A 21,222-nucleotide genomic window follows, 5' to 3' on the forward strand; every position below is an offset into this window, starting at 1 on the left:
CATACATACACAGAGGTCTAAAACTCTCTACAAGTAAATAAAGAGGAAAAAAAGCCCAGCAACCCAATAGGAAAATAGGCCAAGCTGTTATAGGTTTTTTGATCATCCCCAGACTGGCAGGAAGAGAATGCATACTCACACTGTAAGTGCCTGATTTGATTTGCAGAGGATATAGAACCTTATCAGAAAACAACCTTCCAAAGCAAGAGCCAATGCACCCTATCTCAGCACAGCTTTTCTTCAATTCTTATTTACCTAAGGAGATGAATAGCTGCCAGGAACATTGTTTGCACAAGGGCAGGAGCCTGCCAGATCTGAGAACACAGCAAAATTTTTATTTTGTCAAAAATCTTATATTCAGCTTATACCATTCATTTCAGGTGAACATACAACAATCTGCATTTCAGTTCAGGGAAACGTTTACAGACATCTGGTTCTCTTTATTCTTGGGAACAAGGTTACCTCACTTGGAACACAACCAGTGCCAAGTTGTCCATCCCTAAGCAATATCGCTTCCTCCTACTTTCTAGAAGTTCTTCAGATTGTGGAAGACAGACTTCTCAGAATTCTTTGCCCTCATTCCCTCCTCCAGAAATTCATGCCTTTGTATAATCTCTTCCCCTTGAGATCCAGTAGGCTTAACCTAATGAGTTATTTTTAACCAGTAGAATACAGCAAAAATGATAGATTACAAGAGATTGTGGCTTCTGTCGTGCTAGTGTCTTCTCTGCTTGCACACTTGGTTGAAGCAAGCTACCATCCCAGAGGCAAGGAACACAGGCCACCAGTTTAGCAGCCTTGAGGAACTAAATTCTTCCAACTACCACATAAGTTTGGAAGTAGATTCTTCTCCAGTCCAGCCTTCAGATGAGACCCCAGGCATGCCAACATCTTGATTGCAGCCCTATGAGAGACCTTGAAATAGAACCATTTCTGATCTCCTGACCCACAAAAACTGTGAAATAAATATGTGTTAAGGTACTAAGGTTGTAGTAATTTGTTATGCAGCAGATTGTAAATAACACGCAGATAAAACCAGACAGAACAGAAAAATAAAATGGCTTTAACTCTAGAAAGTTTCCCCATGTAAAATTTTGAAACTGCTACTCTGCCTAAGGTCAAACTGTCATACATAGATACATATGAAAACACAGAAAGGTGTCTGGAAGGGTAATACCAAATTAAATCTTTATCCAAGAGGAATGAAAACCAGTATTCACACAAAAACCTATGTACAAACCTTGTGAATATATTAAAAACCAGTGAATTATGCACTTTAAAAAGGTGAATTATGTGGTATATGAATTATATCTCCAAAACATTTAATTAAAAACCTGTATACAATTATTCATAGAAACTTTCTTTAAAATTGCTAAAAACAAGGAAGATCTCAGTTATCCTTCACTTGGCAAATGAATAAACAAACTGGTACAGCCATGCAATTGAATACTGCTCAGCAATAAAAAAGAATGCACTGCCAGTACAGCAACATGGATAATTCTCAAATGCATTATGCCAGTTGACAGAGGTCAGACTCAGAATACTATGTGCAGTGTGATTCTACTTACATGGCACTCTGAGAAAAGTAGAACTATAAGGACAGAGAGCAGGTTAGTGGTTGCCAGGGAGTGGGAGAAGCAGCCAGGGAGAACTTGGAGGAGGTAAAAATGTGCCAGGCCTTGGTCGGTGGTGGTACATAACTCTGCATTTGTCAAGACTCAGTGCTATATGCTGAAAATGGCAGGTTTTACTATAAGTAGGTTGTACCTCAATAAACATGATTTTTAAATGATTAAAACTTTGGTTTTTGTTTGTTTTGGTTCACTTTTAAGGTTTACCATAAATCTATTGGTTTTAGATTCTAAGTTGTATATAAGCTTCTGTTTTAAAAGAATTTTTTTTAAATCCCCTTATTGTCAACAATATTTAGTTGTGCTGGAAATTTTATTTTGGAATTGTTTAATAGAGAAAGACAATAAATAATGTTCAAGAACAAACATTGATTCATAACATCAAAGTATGTTCTGAGAAGATGGTATTTCAGAATAGAGGAAGAATTTCTTATGTGCTGGTAGGATTGTTTGTAGATAATCATTTCTGCATAATTTTCATAGCTGGATTTCTTTAATAAAGCCATTTAAAGGTTAAGTTCTAGATTGCTTCATGTTGCTTATCAGTGTTTTAAAGCTAAAATATAAAATTAGCTGTTAAGTTGGCTCAACCGGAAATTCAGTATATCCTTTAAAAAGAGAAATTTAGTAAGTAATGTGTCTAAAGAATGACATATGGATGGGTACAGTGGCTCGTGACTGTAATCCCAACACTGTGAGGCCGAAGTGGGAGGATCACTTGAGCCCAGGAGTTTGAAACCAGCCTGGAAAACAGTGAGACCCGCATCTCTACAAAAAAACAGAAAATTACCCAGGCAAGGTGGCACACACCTTGTGGTCCCAGTTACTTGGGAGGCTGAGGTGGGAGAACCACTTGAGCCTGGGAGATCAAGGCTGCATTGAAGTCTTATCACGCCACTGCACTCCAGCCTGGGTGACAGAGCAAGACCCTGTCTCAAAAAAAAAGAACCCCCCCCAAAAAAGGCATGTAATCAGTAAAAAAGACATTATTTGCTTATATTGTAGAGTGGTTCTAAAATATAGATTTTACATTGAGAAATTTTAATACTCTCTTTTTTCTTTTTTTTTGTTTTACTTTCCAAAGGTGAGGAAGAAAATGCTTCCCGTTCTTCTGGATGGGCATCCTATCTTCATAGTTGGTCTGGACTTCGATAGGTTGATGGAAGGAATATTTTTATTAACCAAATAGAATCTATTTACAAAAATGGTTCATGTATATTACCATCATTCTTTTGTCAAAAGGTGTGTATATATGTTTGCATCTACATATATTTGTACATCTATATGACAGATGTATTTTAAAAGTTTCAACTTGAAGTAAAAGTACAACAGCTTGAAGTGTTGATACCAGGCCACAGCCCTCTGACTCATGTGATCTGCCGTGCATGCTGCCAGAATAAAACCACCAGGAATGAATTCACTCCCCACTTCTCTGGAACCTCAGGACCCGCCCATTTCTCGGCAGTACTGTGAATTTTGAAGTTAAACTAAATTTTGGTACCATACCAACTGGAATTTAGGCTTTAATGTTTCAAGGCCAGGTGTGGTGATTCATGCCTGAAATCCCACTACTTTGGGAGGCTGAGGCTGGAGAATCGCTTGAGGCTAGTGAGCTGTGATTGTACCACTGCACTCCAGCTCGGGGAACAGAGCGAGACCTTGTCTCTAAAAATAATAATAGTAATAAAATAAAAATAACGTTTTATGACTATTTATTGCAAGGTCAGATTTACAGATTGTTATAAATTGTTGAGAAATTTTTGTGATTAGAATATGAATGAAAAAGCTTTATTGGTAAAAGTGACATGTTAAGGGGCTATGAAGTAAATATGCTGCAGTTAATTATGCTAAGTTAAACTACAATTTAGTTATTTGCTTTAAAATAAACTTCTTTTTTTTTTTATACTATCTTAAAACTCATTATGTTGTCAGAGCCCTAGAGCTGGCTAGTGTAACACTGACTGAATAGGTGGGCCCACCACTTGAGTCGAGGTGATTTCGTGGTGCCTCTCCAGGCTCTTGGTATGGTGTCACTGCATGCAAGCCATGAATCTGTTTTCAGAATCCTCTCCATTTTCCCAAATAAAAACCTATCACAACTGACTATATCACTCAGCATTGTATCTAAATATAAAACTGGTGCTTTCAGTGTTTTTGGCAGGTAGTGTTCCATAAGCTTTCCATCAGAAGGGATTTTAGAAAGACATCTTAGAGGTCCGTGCTACATCTTCACAGTTCCTCTGAATAACCTTAGGTGGTAGTGTTACTTGCCTTTGACACCTCTGCATATGTTTTAATGACTAGATCAAAACTAAATCAAAAATTGGATAATTTTAGTTCTTAAATCAGAAATTGGATAATTTTTAATATTTATGTGTTAATCACACAGTATGCTCTCTTAAGTTCTCTTAAGCCTTCAGTTTGTACTCTTAATTTTCTTTCTGAGCTGGAGAACTGACTTTGCACTTTGGTTACACAGAACATTGGTTTCCAATTTAGTTTAACTGAAATTTGCTGCTGGATATGTTGAGTTTGTTCTTTAAAAAATATCTCATATATCTTGTCTTTCCTCCTGTCTTAGAAGAACAGACCTAACTAGTGAATGTATTAATGAAAATGCATCTATTTCAGAGCTGACATGAAGAGTTTAGTTTTTTTACTTTATAAACTGTGAATATGAGTATGCCAGCTGCATACAATGTAACTAATCATATTTAAATATATTTCACTTTCTCTTTGACTTTAGACCTTTTGAAGTCTGTATAAACTTGTTTTGAAATATAGTCTCTACTTAATGAATGTCATAACAATACTTTTTTGCATGATAAAAAATTATTACTTTGATTACAAAAGGCATATTCTTTCATGGTTTCCGCAATGAGAGGAAGTGTAATGATTATTTTAATATTTCTATTAAATATGTTTAACTGTATATTTTTATGGCTGCTCTTTTATGTTAGACACTGTCTCTTTGGGGTTGTTAATTGGTTTCTGAAAGGGAACTTCAAACTCCTTTACTACTGGCCTTACATGATTGGTCCCTATTAGGTTGTTGAGAGAACGTTGACCAATTCTTTGATACCCGCCAGGTAGACCGTAGTACCTGCCATGTCTGACACCCTGCATCCAGCTAAAACTAGAAACAGCACTGGGCCTCCCTGTGGACAAGACATTGATTTGACCAGAAGCAGGTGTCTGGCTAAGGCTGACAACCAAAGTTGGCCTTAGATGAAGGGCTTTGTTCAGTTAGGGGCAGAGGTCATTTATATATATATATATTTTTTTTTTTTTTTTTTGAGACAGAGTCTTGCTCTGTCGCCCAGGCTGGAGTGCAGTGGCGCGATCTCAGCTCACTGCAAGCTCTGCCTCCCAGGTTCACGCTATCCTCCTGCCTCAGCCTCTTAAGTAGCTGGAACTACAGGCGCCTGCTACCATGCCCAGCTAATTTTTTGTATTTTTAGTAGAGACGGGGTTTCACTGTGTTAGCCAGGATGGTCTCGATCTCCTGGAGGTAATTAATTTCTTTGGATGTTTGGACTAGGAGATAGGGAGAGACAGAGCAGAAAGAGAAACACAGATGCCACAAGAAGGAGGAACAGAGCTAACCCTGGATAGGACTGGATACAGCAGCCAGACCGAGAGGCATCTAGTGAGAAGCAGCTTTTCAGCCCTGGGCCTGGTGAACACATCAACTCCTTGGTTTCTAAGAACCAAATTTGGCCCAGCACAGTGGCTCATGCCTGTAATCCCAGCACCTTGGGAGGCCAAAGCGGGTAGATCATGAGGTCAAGAGATCAAGACCATCCTGGCCAACATGGTGAAACCCCGTCTCTACTAAAAACACAAAAAAAATCAGCTGGGCATGGCGGTGTGCGCCTGTAGTCCTAGCTACTTGGGAGGCTGAGGCAAGAGAATCACTTGAACCCGGGAGGCAGAGTCCAGTGAGCCGAAATCACACTACTGCACTCCAGCCTGGCGACAGAGTGAGACTCCGTCAAAAAAATAAAAATAAAGCCAAATTCATACAGTCCCTGAGGAGTGGGAACTGATGCACATCTCTTGTATACAATAAGCTATGCTTGCGCTCTGAACAGTGTAAGATTGAGAATTGTATTCCTTTAAAGAAAGTTTGGCAGAACTGTAACTGAATTACTAACAAGGCACTGAGAAGGCATACCGTACTTTGTATTCTTTTTAAAGTCCATGTTAGGTGGTGGTGTAGCTGGAAGTGTATAATTGAGGATGTAAAGTTTCCCCTAAAAAATTTTTGGTATTTGGCGAATGGCATAACACATCAAAAAATTGGTTGTATCATATGATTAAATTGCAATGTGATGATTTCAACTTGGTGGAAGACTTCTACTTTGTCTTGGTATCTGAAAATCCCCTTTGCTTCAAACTTAATACACACCAAGGAAAACAACCTGATACAATTTTGCAAGTGTCTTTGAGCTAATGGTTTTTCATGGGTATTAAAAAGCATTGGGTTATTTATGTATAATTTCTATGTAGAAAGAAAATGTTCCATTCAAGATACGGTTACACGAAAAGGCATCTAGTTGTGACCTTCAAATTATTACTTATATACCTATAGAAAATTTCTATAAATAGGCTGGGCGCGATAGCTCACACCTGTAATCCCAGCACTTAGGGAGGCCAGGGTGGGCAGATCACCTGAGGTCAGGAGTCCAAGACCAGCCTGGCCAATATGGTGAAAACTTGTCTCTACTAAAAATACAAAAATTAGCCAGGCATGTTGGCCCATGCCTGTAGTCCCAGCTACTCAGCAGGCTGAGGTGGGGGAATCACTTGAACTCGGGAGGGGAGGCTGCAGTGAGCCAAGATCACACACCACTGCACTCCAGCCTGGGCAACAAAGTGAGACCCCCATCTCAAATAAGGAAAGAAAATTCCTATGAAGAAACACTATACCTCTGAGTTTCAATAATAGAGATGATTAACCCAGTTTCCCTGCAAGGATGTGCTCACTGTGAACAGATGTAGTGGTTACCACTCCAGATGTCTGCCTAGCATTTGAGACAACAGTCCCTGTCACCCCTGCCTCTCTCTGGGAACTTTTGCCCCACCACCATACAGAGGGGCAGTAGGCCCAGCCATAATCACCTGAAACAGATACAGAGTTATGACCTGAGCCTAGGCAATTAGGTTTTCTCAGGAATATGGATCTGGGACTAAAGAACTCAGCATCTTCCTATGACTGGAATTGTAGCATGTAAGTACAGAAGCTTTGGAGTGCCCACAAAGAGCACAGAAAGCCAGCCAAGAGTGCTAGGTTTAAGTTGACATAAGAGGTCAACAAAATCGTGAAGTGAGTGTTCTGGGGACCTGAGAGTCAAGGGACTGGATTCTGTACAATGTCTCTGCATCGTCATAGTAAACTTCCTACACATGCTTTGAAAGTAAATATCAGATATTTTGGAGCACAGTATAATGGTAAAGTATAAACTGTGAACTTACACAAGAACACCACAATTTCCGCTTCACTGACGAATAACTTGGGGCATGTTCTTGACTGCTCTGAGCCCCCACTTCTTTATCTGTAAAAAGGAAATAAATTACATAGTTGTGAGCCCCCACTTCTTTATCTGTAAAAAGGAAATAAATTACATAGTTGTGAGCCCCCACTTCATCTGTAAAAAGGAAATAAATTACATAGTTGTGAGTTATTGGATGACATCATAAAACCCAGCACAGAGGGCTGGACGCGGTGGCTCACACCTGTAATCCCAGCACTTTGGGAGGCCAAGGTGGGCATATCACAAGGTCAGGAGATCGGAACCATCCTGGCTAACACGGTGAAACCCTGTCTCTACTAAAAATACAAAAAATCAGCCAGGCATGGTAGCGGGTGCCTGTAGTCCCAGCTACTTGGGAGGCTGAGGCAGGAGAATGGCATGAACCCAGGAGGCGGAGCTTGCAGTGAGCCGAGATTGCGCCACTGCACTCCAGCCTGGGCGACAGAGCAAGACCCCATCTCAAAAGAAAAAAAAAACCAGCACAGAGCAGGCATGCCAGCATTCTCTCTCTTCTCAGCCTGCAAAAAGATTTACCAATTTACCCCATTTTCTTCTGTTCCTTGTTCTGACCTCAGTGCATGACCCATAGCACCAAGTGTTACTGTCATTTATGAGTAAACAATTGAGTTAATAAGGAAATAAACTGAATGTTTTCCAGCATTTTGACCTTAACTTATTTTTTAAAACTTTGTACCTCCCAGAGCTGGGAAGAGACTCCAGATTTCCAGACTTAGTCCAGAGTCATGACTAATGCTGGACTTTGTCTATAGCTCTTATTGAAATGTCAGAAAACATTTTTTGCCCCCAAAACCATTAACTCATAAATTTATAGCATCAAAATGCATTTTTTAAAGGAGGCTTTTTGTTTTTTCTTTTTTGAGAGAGAGTCTTGCTCTGTCACCCAGGCTGGAGTGCCTTGGCATAGTCTCAGCTCTCTGCAATCTCTGCCTCCTGGTCTCAGGTGATTCTCCTGCCTCAGCCTCCCAAGTAGCTGGGACTACAGGTGTGCACCACCACATCCGGCTAATTTTTGTTTGTTTGTTTTTGGTAGAGATGAGGTTTTGCCATGTTACCTAGGCTGATCTTAAACTCCTAGACTCAAGTGATCCGCCCACCTCGGCCTCCCAAAGTGCTGAGATTTCAGGTGTGAGCCACCACACCTGGCCAAAAGAGACTTTTTTTTTTTTTTTTTTGAGACGAGTGTCGCTGTGTCACCAGGCTGGAGTACAGTGGCATGATCTCAGCCCACTGCAACCTCCACCTCCTGGGTTCAAGTGATTCTCCTGCCTCAGCCTCCCAAGTAGCTGGGACTACAGGCACGCACCACCACGCCCGGCTAATTTTTTGTATTTTTAGTAGAGATGGAGTTTCACTGTGTTAGCCAGGATGGTCTTGATCTCCTGACCTCATGATCTGCCTGCCTCGGCCTCCCAAAGTGCTGGGATTACAGGCGTGAGCCACCGTGCCCAGCCCACCCCCGGCTAATTTTTTTTTTTTTTTTTTTTTTTGGATTTTAGTAGAGACAAGGTTTCACCATGTTGCCCAGGCTGGTCTTGAACTCCTGAGTGCAGGCAATCCGCCCACCTCGTCTTCCCAAAGTGCTAGGATTACAGGTGTTTGGTTTTCTGTTTGATTTTCAAGCAATCTTTCTAAATTTTGCTATGCTCACTCTTTCTTCACATGTTGGTACTGGCTAGATACAGACTTTGCTTTCCTATTGGAGACTCTTTTGAGAGCTGGCTATCCCCTCTTGCTCCTTTTCTTTTTTCTCTTCCCTACTTCCAAGTTTCTTGCTCTTTTTCTTACCCCATAAGTTACCAGAAATTCATAGCCCCTTGAGAGGGCTTTTTGTTTGAACTTCAGTCTTTAGTTTCATCAACTTTTCTAAGGAAATTGATCTGTTAATGAAAGTTGGCTTGCTTGACTTCAGAATATCTGTATTATTCAGTGATGGGTTTTTCTGGTTGCTTTGTTTGAGCATAGTGTAAATATCACCCATTGCATAGCTGTGGCAGTGACATAAATCTAGCAGTGTAAGATCGAGAAAAGCTAGAAGTCCCACCACAGATTGTATTTCAGTGAAAGGGATTCTTTTTAACTGCTTATAAAACTAAAGAAAACTTATAAACATGGAAAACAATTATTAAACCCACCATATGCTCATACTGATATTAAATGGTGTGCCAGATTCTGGAAAGAGTTACCTTTTGGTAAGAGCACTGCTTGTTAACTATAGTTGATTGCTTTAGATGTCTAGTGTGTACACAAAAGCATGAATTTTATTCCTTATAACCAAAGTAGAAACCTACTCTGAGCAATTTGACAAAAGGTTGACATTATTTATTTTAGTGTAGTTTAAGATTACAGTAAGATACAATTCCTAAAGAGTGAAATATAAGGCTGGATGCAGTGGATCACGCCTGTAATCCTAACACTTTGGGAGGCTGAGGCGGGTGGATCACCTGAGGTCAGGAGTTCGAGACCAGCCTGGCCAACATGATGAAACCCCTTCTCTACTAAAAATATAACAATTAGCCAGACATGGTGGCACACACCTGTAATCCCAGCTACTAGGGAGGCTGAGGCAGGAGAATCACTTGAACCCAGGGGGGCAGAGGCTGGAGTGAGCTGAGATCACACCATTGCACTCCAGCCTGGGCGCACTCTCAAAAAAAAAAAAAGTGCAATATAATTTTTCACAAAATATGGAACAGTGGTAGTCTAGAACAATGTCTCAATATACCTCCTACACTAAGTATAATAGTAAATATCTGTATTTGGTGGCATAATATGCTCTTAGTATAAACCAAAAACACATGCTGAGCACTGGACATTATCCAATGTTTAATTCATATGATTCATTCTGAGTTTCTGACTGAGATCATTCTTTCAGACTATGTGTGTTTCTCCTGGGACCCATAAAATATGCAGCCCTAACATGATTTCATTTTTGTTTCCTTTCCTGGAAAAGGAGAAATCATTCAGATCAGCTTTCGTATTGCCTTATAGACTATGACTTCAAAATATTTTTAAAGGGACTCCTTTGTTCTAGAACTGCTCTAACACAGTAACCACTAGCCACATGTGGCTATTGAAAGATTGAAATGTGGTTATTCAAAATCAGGATGTACAGTAAATATAAAATACGCACCAGATTTCAAAGGCTTACATGAAAAAAGTAATGTGAAATATCTCACTAGTAGTTTTTATAGTGATTACATGTTTAAATTTTAACATTGTGAACATATTAGTTTAAATAAAATATATTGTGAAAATTAATTTCATGTTTCTATTTACTTTTGATGAAAGTACTACTAGAGGCTGGGTGCAGTGGCTCATGCCTGTAATCCCAGCACTTTGGGAGGCCGAGGTGGGAGGATCACGAAGTCAGAAGACCGAGACCATCCTGGCTAACAGGGTGAAACCCCATCTCTACTAAAAACACAAAAAATTGGCCAGGCGTGGTGGCAGGCGCCTGTAGTGCCAGCTACTAGGGAGGCTGAGGCAGGAGAATGGCGTGAACCCGGGAGGCGGAGCTTGCAGTGAGCTGAGATTGTGCCACTGCACTCCAGCCTGGGCTTCAGAGTGAGACTCCATCTCAGAAAAAAAAGCACTACTAGCACATTTTTAAATTACTTGTAGTGATCTCATTTGTAACACATTACATTTCAATCATATACTGCTTTTCTAAAGAGTCACTGCTAAGCCCTGAAATTAACTCCAAATACCTCCCTGGAATACAGTGCCAAGGCAGGGGCTTCCTTGAACTTCAACCTCTAAAAGTAAGCAAGAATTGAGAAATATCTTCTGCTTTGAGAAATATTCACTCCCCAACCCTAATACATCAATTACATATTATTTGGGGGCTAACTAAGCTCCTATTTTAAAATGTAAATTGAAGAAATTAGGCCAGAGTCATTCCCATCTTAGTGCCAATCATATAATCAGATAATTAGATTGCTCTTTCCCTAAAGCCTGTTTAGTTTTTTTGTTTGCTGGTTTTGTTGTTGTTGGGTTTTTTAATTTGTTGTTGTTGTTGTTGTTGTTTTTGAGATGAATACTCACTGTGTCACCTAGGCTAGAGTGCAGCGGCATGATCTCTGCTCATGGCAACCTCCAACTCCTGGGTTCAAGCGATTCTCCTGCCTCAGCCTCCTGAGTAGCTGGGACTATAGGTGCATGCCACCACGCCCGTCTAATTTTTTGGTTTTTTGTTTTGTTTTGTTTTTTTGTTTGTTTTGAGACAGAGTCTCGCTGTTTCCCAGGCTGGAGTGCAGTGGCACGATCTCGGCTCACTGCAACCTCCACTTCTGAGGTTCAAGCGATTCTCCTGCCTCAGCCTCCCAAGTAGCTGGGACTACAGGTGCATGCCATTATGCCTGGCTAATTTTTTGTATTTTTAGCAGAGATGGGGTTTTGCCATGTTGGCCAAACTGGTCTCAAACTTCTGGCCTCAGGTGATCCACCCGTCTCAGATCAAAGTGCTGGGATTACAGGCATGAGCCACCACTCACAGCTCTCTAAAGCCTTTTGCCAAGACAAATCAGCTCTCAGAGAACCACAGGATTCCTTTTGTAATGTATTACAAACTAAAGTCTTACCTACTCTTGAAGAGTAGAAAACATGAAAAAGTTCTATGTTAGCCCTTAGAATAATTAAAAATTCATAAGCTCTGAAATACAGGTAATAAAATCATTGCATATGACAAAACAAAAGTTTAAATTGGCGTTTGTAAACTCTGCATGAAAGCCAGGTTTCTCACTACTAGAAAAAGAAAAAATGTTATAAATAAGCCAAGGAGAATTCCAGAATGAATCCTGTGGTGCCAGATATATGTTAACTACAAGGAATAACAGTGACCTTACACTGGAAACACCTTAACCATGGGCCAAGGTTAAAGATATAACAGCATTCTCACACCCCCTTGCACAGCTACCCCCAATGTTAACATAACTGTTAACAAATTATCAAAACTACGAAATTAGTCTTGGTATAGTATCACTAATTAAATTCCAGACCTCAGTCAGGTTTTCCCAGTCTTTCCTTCAGTGTCCTTCCTCCGTTTCAGGATTCAATCCATGATCCTTGACACTTGGTACTTTGTCAGATGTCCCGCTGTATGGGTTTGTTTGATGTTTTCCCATGATTAGGGATAGACACTGCAAGACTCAGAGCTACTTTACAAAGAAGCCTCTAGGGAGCTCCCCAGAGAAGACAGGGGAGACAACACAAGGACACTGGAGGAAATTTTAGCCTCTGACATCCATGACTATATAGCAAATAGTAAACAAAGCCTAACTCCTAGCCAGAGAAACACAAAATCCCATACTAAAGCCTTATTTAACTCAGTTCCTTTCACCCAGTACATCATATACAGCCTCAAACAAAAAATTACAAAGCATACTAAAAGAAAAGAAACCCCACAGTTTGAAGAGACAGAGCAAGCATCAGAACCAGACTCAGATGTGAAAGAAATATTGGAAGTATCCAACCAGGAATTTAAAATAACTAAGATTAACATGCTAGGGGCTCTAATGTAAAAACAGCATAACATGCAAGAACAGATGGGTAATGTAAGCAAAGAGATAAAAAACACTAAGAAGAAATAAAAATGAAATACTAGAAATAAAAAACACCATAACAGAAATGAAGAATGCCTTTGATGGGTTCATCAAAAGAATGGATATGGCCAATGAAAGAATCAGTGAGCTTGAAGAGATGTCAACAGATACTTCAAAAGCTGACATACAATGAGAAAAAAGAATGAAAAAGAAAAAACAGAACAAGAGTCAAGAACTGTGAGACAATTACAAAAGGTGGAACATGGAGACTTTTGGAAATACCAGAAAGAGAAGAAAAAGAGAAAGAAAGTCGGGCGTGGTGGCTCAAGCCTGTAATCCCAGCACTTTGGGAGGCCGAGGCGGGCAGATCACAAGGTCAGGAGATGGAGACCATCCTGGCTAACACAGTGAAACCCCATCTCTACTAAAAATATAAAAAATTAGCCAGGCGTGGTGGCAGGCGCCTGTAGTCCCAGCTACTCGGAAGACAGGCAGAGCTTGCAGTGAGCTGAGATCGTGCCACTGCACTCCAGCCTGGGCAACAGAGCAAGACTCCATCTCAAAAAAAAAAAGCGAAAGAGAAAGAAACAGAAGAAACATTTGAAGCAACAGTGACTGAAAATTTCCCCAAATTAATGATAGATACAGCTATGGTCTGAATGTTTGTGTCTCCTCGAAAGTTATATTGAAACTTAATCTTCAATATGATAGTACTGAGGTGGGGCTTTTGGGAGTCAATCAGGTTATGAGGGCTCTATCCTCAGGACAGAGATTAGTGCACTTATGAAAGAAGCCCCAGGGAATTAGCTAGCCCCTGACACCGTGTGAGGACAAAGCCAGAATACGTCATCTATGAGGAAGCAGGGCCTCACCAGACACTGCTAGTGCCTTGGTCTTGGACATCACAGTCCCTAGAACTGTGAGAAATAAATTTCTGTTGTTTAAAAACTCTCCAGTTTATGATATTTTTGTCACAGCAGCCCAGATGAACTAAGGTAGACATAAAGGAACAGATCCAGGAAGCTCAAAAAACACCATATAGGATAAATAACAAAAATGCTACATCAAGGTATATCTTTTTTTTTTTTTTCTAAGGTGGAGTTTCACTCTTGTTGCCCAGGCTAGAGTGCAATGGTGCAATCTCAGCTCACTGCAGCCTCTGCCTCCTGGGTTCAAGTGATTATCCTGCCTCAGCTTCCCAAGTAGCTGGGATTACAGGCCCCCGCCACTAAGCCCAGCTAATTGTTTGTATTTTTAGTAGAGATGGGGTTTCACCATGTTGGCGAGGCTGGTCTCAAACTCCTGGCCTCAGGTGATCTGCCCACCTTGGCCTCCCAAAGTGCTGGGATTACAGGCATGAACCACTGGACCTGCCTAAGTATATCTTATCTAGACACAGATCTCACTCCTTTCACAAAAATTAACTCAAAATGGATCATAGACCTAAATGTAAAATGCAACGCTACAGAATTCCTAGAAGATAACATAGGAGAAAACTCAGGTGACCTTGGATTTGGTGATGACTTTTTACATATGACATCAAAAACATGACTCATAAAAGAAAAAATTGGTAAGTTGGACTTCACTAAAATTAAATTGTTCTGCTCGCAAAGGACACTGTTAAGAGAATGAAAAGGTAAGCCATTAAGTGGGAAAAAAATCCTTGCCAAAAATCTAGTTCTTTCTATATGATCTATAATAATATAGATGATCTATAATATTGTATATATAGATTCTGAAAAAGGCAAAACCATCGAGACGGTAAGAAGTTCAGTGGTTGCCAGGAGTTAGGAGTGGAGGATGTGGAGGGTGGATAAATGGTGTAGCACAGCTGATTTTTAGGGTAGTGAAACTATTCTGTTTGATTCTGTAATGATGAATACATGTCATTATACATTTGTCAAAACCCGTAGACTATACAACACCAATAATGAATTCTAATGTAATCCACAAAGGACTATTGTTAATAAAGTTTTAATAATAGCTCATCAATTATAACAAATGTACTATACTAATGCAAGATGTTAATAATAAGGGAAACTGGGGGGTGGGAGGGTTTGGGGTAAGAGGGCATATGGGAATTCTCTTCTGTTTGCTCACTTTTCTGATAAGCTGAAATTGTTCAAACAATAAAATGTATTATTAATAGTTTTCAAAAATTCACTCGATGGGCCAAATAGCAGAATGCAGATGACAATGATAGGAGTTTGTGAACCTGAAGACAGATTAGAAATGGTAGATCTAAATCCTACCAAATCAATAATTACATTAAATGTAAATGGTCTAAATATGCCAACTGTAAGGCAGAGATTGTCAGACTACATTAAACAGACAAGACCCAAGTACATGCTATTTATAATAAGATCACTTTCAATATAAAGACTTAATTGATTAAAATTAAAAGAATGGGCTGGGCTTGGTGGCTCACACCTGTAATCCCAGCACTTTGGGAGGCCAAGGCAGGCAGATCACGAGGTCAGGAGACCGAGATCATCCTGGCTAACACAGTGAAACCCCGTCACTACTAAAAATACAAAAAATTAGCCAGGCATAATGGCACGCACCTGTAGTCCCAGCTACTTGGGAGGCTGAGGCAGGAGAATCGCTTGAACCTCGGAGGTGGAGGTTGCACTGAGCTGAGATCGTGCCACTGCACTCCAGCCTGGGTGACAGAGTGAGACTTCATCTCAAAAATATGTATATAGAAAAATAAAATTAAAAGAATGGAAAAATGCAAATACTAATCAAAGGAAATTAGGCTGCGTGTGGCGGCTTACACCTGTAATTCTAGCACTTTGGGAGGCCAAGGCAGGAAGATTTCTTGAGGCTAGGAGTTCCAGACCAGCCTGGGCAACAGAATGAGATCCCTTCTCTACAAATGAAAAAAAAAAAATTAAATAGCCCAGCATGGTGGCATGCGTGGTATAATGTACCCTAGCTACTTGGGAGGCTGAGGTGGGAGGATCACTTGAGCTCGGTAGTTTAAGGTTACAGAAAGCTATGATCACACCACTGCACTCCAGCCTGGGCAACAGAATGAGACCCTGTATCTAAAAAAATAAGCAAAAGAAAAAGGAAATTAGAGTGTCTATATTAATATCAAAGTAGACTTCAAACAAAGATGATTACCATGAATAAAGAAGGATATTACATAATTATTAAAGGATCAATTCAACAAGAAGACATAACAATCATAAATGTGTAAATATAATTCCATAGTAAAAGAAATCAGGAGGCTTGAGAGATGCTTATTTCAGGTCTGGGGTAAGGAATGTACAAAGTGAACCAGGACTAATGAAGTTATATTAAAGCTCCAAAAAAAGAAAAGAGTCATTTAAAAGACTAATGGAGTCATATGAAAAGGTCCCAGGAGCCAGCAGAAAGGACTCCCCTTGGCCAAATCTGGAACATTTTGACAGTTTGAGCATCAATAAGAGTAATGAACCACAATTGACTAGAAGACATTTAAAGCATAAAAATTCTTAAGTCCATAATCATACTCAATAAAGATGAAAACAAACCATCTTATTCATCACTGATGGGGGTGGCTATTATTCAATTTCTTATTCTAAAACTTGGTAATTAAAGGTAAATAAAGAATAATGTATTCTTTCTCTGCAGTGGAACTAAGTTTTAGATACAAAATAACCCCAGTGGATGAGGGAAAGTTCTTTAGAGGTAAGAATGACAGTTAATAAATGTAGAAAAAAGAAGATAATTTAATCACCATTTTGCAACTTCTAATTAAGTAACTGATGCAAGAAAGAATCATTACCGCATGCTAAAACCATTAAGGGAAAGATGTCGAAGATCTCAGTGTTTCAACCCATAGCATACTTTCCAGTGGCAAGAAGATAAATGGATAGTTAACCCTATAATCTTAGAATCTCTAATAGTGGGTACACTAGATATTATGTGCAGAAAATGGCATCAGGCTGGGCATGGTGGCTCATGCCTGTAATCCCCGCACTTTGGGAGGCAGAGGTTGTTGGATCACCTAAGGTCAGGAGTTCGAGACCAGCCTGACCAATATGGTGAAACCCCATCTCTATTAAAAATACAAAGATGTTCTGGGCGTGGTGGCGAGCGCCTGCAATCCCAGCTACGTGGGAGGCTGAGGCAGGAGAATCACTTGAACCCAGGAGGCGGAGGTTGCAGTGAGCCGAGATCGTGCCACTGCACTCCAGCCTGGGTGACAAGAGTGAAACTCCGTCTCAAAAAAAAAGAAAGAAAGAAAATGGCATCAAAGGTGAAGAGTTGTTGTCCAATATGTTTAATGTAATTATATTCAAGCCTAAAATTCTGCTTTACTGGAAATAAAAGAGAATACAGTTAAAGGACACCATGAGGAAACAATCAGATAAATACAGAAAGTGAGAACATTGACCTAACTTCTATAAGTCAACTGGCTAGGTCTCTCCAATAAGTTCAAAGTCAAGGGAAAAAAAAAGGAGGGGGCCAGGTACTACACTTGATTTTTAAAAAGCTTAGAGACAAACAATGAATTGCAAACTATGCTCCTTAATTAGAACCCTATTTAAACAAACCAGCTCTCAAAGACATTTTTGGGGGTCAAAAAGGGAAAGGTGAATATAGTCTGGTTATTAGACAACATTTAGAAAGCACTGTTACTTGTGTTAGGTGTGAAAATTGTGTGATTATATTGTGAAAGAATTCCTTCTTTAAAAAAAGACGCATTCTAAAGTATTTACGGGTGAAGAGTTTAAAGTAATTTACTTCAAACTACAGTGAAAAAAAATTAAACACTGCAAAATATTAATTGCTAAATCTAGATGGTGGCTTTATAATATTCATAGATGAGCATATTTCCTTTAAATTTCTATGTGCTTAAAATTTTTCATGTTAAGTAATATATGTATTACATTGGGATACATATAACTATGATAGACAGAAAATAACACTAAAAGTGCAAGATCACTGATTCTATCTAGGAAGTAGGATTATAGGGACTTCAATTTTCTTTTCAAGTTAGCTTTTTTTTTTTTTGAGATGGAGTCTCACTCTGTCACCCAGGCTAGAGTGCAGTGGCGCGATCTCGGCTCCCTGCAAGCTCCGCCTCCCGGGTTCACACCATTCTCCTGCCTCAGCCTCCCGAGTAGCTGGGACTACAGGCACCCACCACCACACCCGGCTAATTTTTTTGTATTTTTAGTAGAGACAGGGTTTCACCGTGTTAGCCAGGATGGTCTCGATCTCCTGACCTCGTGATCTGCCCGCCTCGGCCTCCCAAAGTGCTGGGATTACAGGTGTGAGCCACTGTGCCTGGCCCAGTATTTGTCCTTTTTATATCTGCTTCTTTCACTTAGTGCAACGTTCTCAAGGTTGATCCATTTTGCAGCATAAGTCAGAATTTCCTTCCCTTTTTTTTTTTTTTTTTTTTGAGATGGCATCTTGCTCTTGTTGCCCAGACTGGACTGCAATGGCACGATCTCGGCTCACTGCAACCTCCACCTCCTGGGTTCAATTGATTCTCCTGCCTCAGCCTCCAGAGTAGCTGGGACTACAGGTGCCCGCCACCATGCCCAGTTAATTTTTGTATTTTCAGTAGAGATAGGGTTTCACCATGTTGGCCAGGCTGGTCTCAAACTCCTGACCTCAGTTGATCTGCCTGCCTTGGCCTCCCAAAGTGCTGGTGTTACAGGCATGAGCCACCACGCCCAGCCAGAATTTCCTTCCTTTTTAAGGGTGAATAGATAAATATTCCATTGTATGAATGTACCACATTTTATTTATCCATTTATCCATTTCTGGACATTTGGGTGGTTTCCAACTTTCAGGTATTGTGAATAATGCTACTATGAATGTGCACATGCAAATATCTCTTCAAGACCTTGCTTTCACTTCTTTGGGATATAGATCCAGAAGTGGAATTGCTAGATCATATGGCAACTGTATCTTGAATTTTTTAAAGAACTGCCTTACTGCTTTCCACAGGAGCTGCACCATTTTACATTCCCTCCAACAGTGCACAAGGGTTCCAATTTCTCCACATCCTTGCTAACATTATTTTCTGGTTTTTTGATAGTAGCCATCTGAAAGGGTAGGAGGTACATCTCACCATGGTTTTGATTTGCATTTCTCTAATGATTAGTGATGTTGAGCATTTTTTCATATACTTATTGGCTATTCTTATTTAACAGCTGCAGAGTATTCCTGGTAGAAACCGTAATTTACTTAAACAATGTCCTGGATAAATAAACTTTCTCAGTTCTTAAAAACAAAACTGCAATGACTCTCCTTGTACATTCATCCGTTTTCAATTTTTTTTTTTTTTTTTGAGACGGAGTCTCACTCTGTCGCCCAGGCTGAAGTGCAGTGGCACGATCTCAGCTCACTGCCAAGCTCCGCCTCCCGGGTTCAAGTAGTTCTCCTGCCTCAGCCTCCCAAGTAGCTGGGATTACAGGAACCCGCCACCACACCCGGTGAAATTTTTGTATTTTTAGTAGAGATGGAGTTTCACCATGTTGGTCAGGCTGGTCTCAAACTCCTGACCTCAGGTGATCCACCTGCCTCAGCCTCTCAAAGTGCTGGGATTACACACGTGAGTCACCGTGCCTGGCCTACATTTATCAATTTTTAATTTTATGGTTTATATGCTCTTTGAAAAGTCTCTCACCACTCCAACCTTAGTTTTGTTTTTTCCCTTGTTTTCTTCTGGTATTTTCATAATCTCTTTTTTTTGAACATTTAACTATTTGCTTTGTTTGGAATTTACTTTCATGTGAGGACATCAAATAGATTCAGTGTTTTCCTCCCACATGCCTCGACTGGCAGGAGACCAAAGTTTTCATTCTATTACTAGAGAGTAGGTATAGTTACAGAATCAGGTACCCTGAGAGAGATCACTTATGCTCAGGATGAATAACCTGTCTTATCTATTAGATCCTTTGGAGATTTCACTTTTTTTGGGGGGGGGGGGGACGGAGTTTCGCTCCTGTTACCTAGGCTGGAGTGCAGTGGCGCGATCTTCCAGCTCACCGCAACCTCCGCCTCCCAAGTTCAAGCGATTCTCCTGCCTCAGCCTCCCGAGTAGCTGGGATTACAGGCATGTGCCACCACCACGCCCGGCTAATTTTGTATTTTTAGTAGAGACGGGGTTTCTCCATGTTGGTCAGGCTGGTCTCGAACTCCTGACCTCAGGTGATCCGCCTGCCTCAGCCTCCCAAAGTGCTGGGATTACAGGCGTGAGCCACTGCGCCGGCCTCGAAATTTCAGGTTTTGATAGATGGAATGGGTGAAGACAATGAGAGCTAGCAAGGAAGAACAGGATGCAGAGGCAAGACTGGAAACTCTCCAAGAAAGGTTAACTTTTCTTAACTCACAAGTTAAACAAAGCCTGCAGGCTCCGTGCAGAGCTCAGGCACCCAGCGGTGGCCCATCCAGACCAGGTCCTCCCGGAAGCCCGGCCTGCCCGACAGAGCCTTAGCACAGAGTCCCCTCAGGCGTCGTCGCCAGGACGGGGCGGAACCCTGTGGAGCTCCCACCCCCGGGACGAAGGCCGCTGCCAGGGCCGCGCAGCCACGCGAGTGGAATCAGAGGAGCCTCGAGGCAAGGAGAGCTGGCCCCGCTCCCTGGGCCCGTCACCGCCATCCTTGTTGTAGGGAACTTGGCCCCCGAGCCACCGCCGCACTCCGTGGGCTCCTGAGGAGCCCCTACCCTCGCCACCCCACTGCCTTTGCGCCAGCCTCCCAGACTAGCCTGTGGTGCTGAGATAGGGGCGGGCCCGAGCCACGGGTTGGGGCGGGGTCTGATGCGCGCCCCGCCCCGCAACGCCCCGCCCCTCCGCGCCTACCTCTCCAGTCCCCACCCTCCCGTGCCCGCCCCGCCAGTCCCCGCCCAGCCGCTCCCGCCCCTCCCCCGCCTTCCCGCGCGACCCGCCTCGCTTTCCCCCGCCTCGCTTTCCCCCGCCTCCCGCGCCCCCGCGCGGCCCGCCCCTGACCCTTCTCTCCTTCCTGCTCCGGGCCCGCCAGTAGCCGGCCGCGGCGGCGAGGGACTAGGACGCGGCTGGAGCGGCGCCGGGAGACGAGGGGCTGAGAGACGGCGGCGGCCGAAAGCCGAGAGATGCTGGGCGTGGCGGCTGGGATGACCCACAGGTAAGGGCCGCGCCGCGCGGCGCCCGCCACGTCCGCCCTGCAGCTCCCGGCGGGCCTTCGGGCCGGGCCGGGCCTGGCGCGGGCGGGCGGCCGGGCTTTCCCCGCGGCCTCCCCCGGGCGGCCCGGAGCCCGGACCCCCAGCGCTCGGGTGGCGGCGTGGCTGCGTGCGGGCCCGCGGAGGAGACGGCTGCTGTTCACTCCCGGGTGTCCGCGGTGGCACAGGCGCTGATGCCGCCCCGCTGCTCCTAGAGTTCCTTAAGACAAATCAGTATTTGCCGAGCTAATCATTTATCTTCTAGCAGTAGGGATCAGCGGGTCGCAGACGTCTTGGTCTCAGGACCCCTCTTGGGACTAGAGGACCTGGAAGGGTAGCTATCTC

General features: G+C 42.1%; 2 protein-coding genes and 1 long non-coding RNA gene across 9 annotated transcripts in view; 2 read left to right on the forward strand and 1 right to left on the reverse strand.

Annotated features, from left to right (window-relative positions):
- Positions 1-4,563, forward strand: part of GCC2 (GRIP and coiled-coil domain containing 2) — a 66,441-nt gene extending 61,878 nt beyond the window's left edge. For all 6 annotated transcript variants that reach the window (XM_054475291.2, XM_063648519.1, XM_054475296.2 and 3 more), the window contains one exon: positions 2,716-4,563. In XM_054475291.2, the coding sequence (XP_054331266.1) occupies positions 2,716-2,786 (71 nt within the window). In that variant the 3' untranslated portion in view covers positions 2,787-4,563. The remainder of the gene's footprint in view (positions 1-2,715) is intronic.
- LOC129030224 (uncharacterized) lies at positions 273-20,450 on the reverse strand. Its single transcript, XR_010123030.1, has 3 exons — positions 20,073-20,450; positions 7,110-7,189; positions 273-955 (listed from the first exon to the last, which is right to left on the reverse strand). It is a non-coding gene; the product is annotated as an uncharacterized LOC129030224 (long non-coding RNA).
- LIMS1 (LIM zinc finger domain containing 1) overlaps positions 20,109-21,222 on the forward strand; it is a 153,667-nt gene continuing 152,553 nt past the window's right edge. The window contains exon 1 of one of the 2 annotated variants that reach the window (XM_054475304.2): positions 20,109-20,843. In XM_054475304.2, the coding sequence (XP_054331279.1) occupies positions 20,812-20,843 (32 nt within the window). In that variant the 5' untranslated portion in view covers positions 20,109-20,811. The remainder of the gene's footprint in view (positions 20,844-21,222) is intronic. The other variant, XM_054475301.2, reaches the window with a different exon arrangement.

Source organism: Pongo pygmaeus, chromosome 12 (genome assembly GCF_028885625.2).
Source record: "Pongo pygmaeus isolate AG05252 chromosome 12, NHGRI_mPonPyg2-v2.0_pri, whole genome shotgun sequence".
NCBI lineage: Eukaryota > Metazoa > Chordata > Mammalia > Primates > Hominidae > Pongo > Pongo pygmaeus.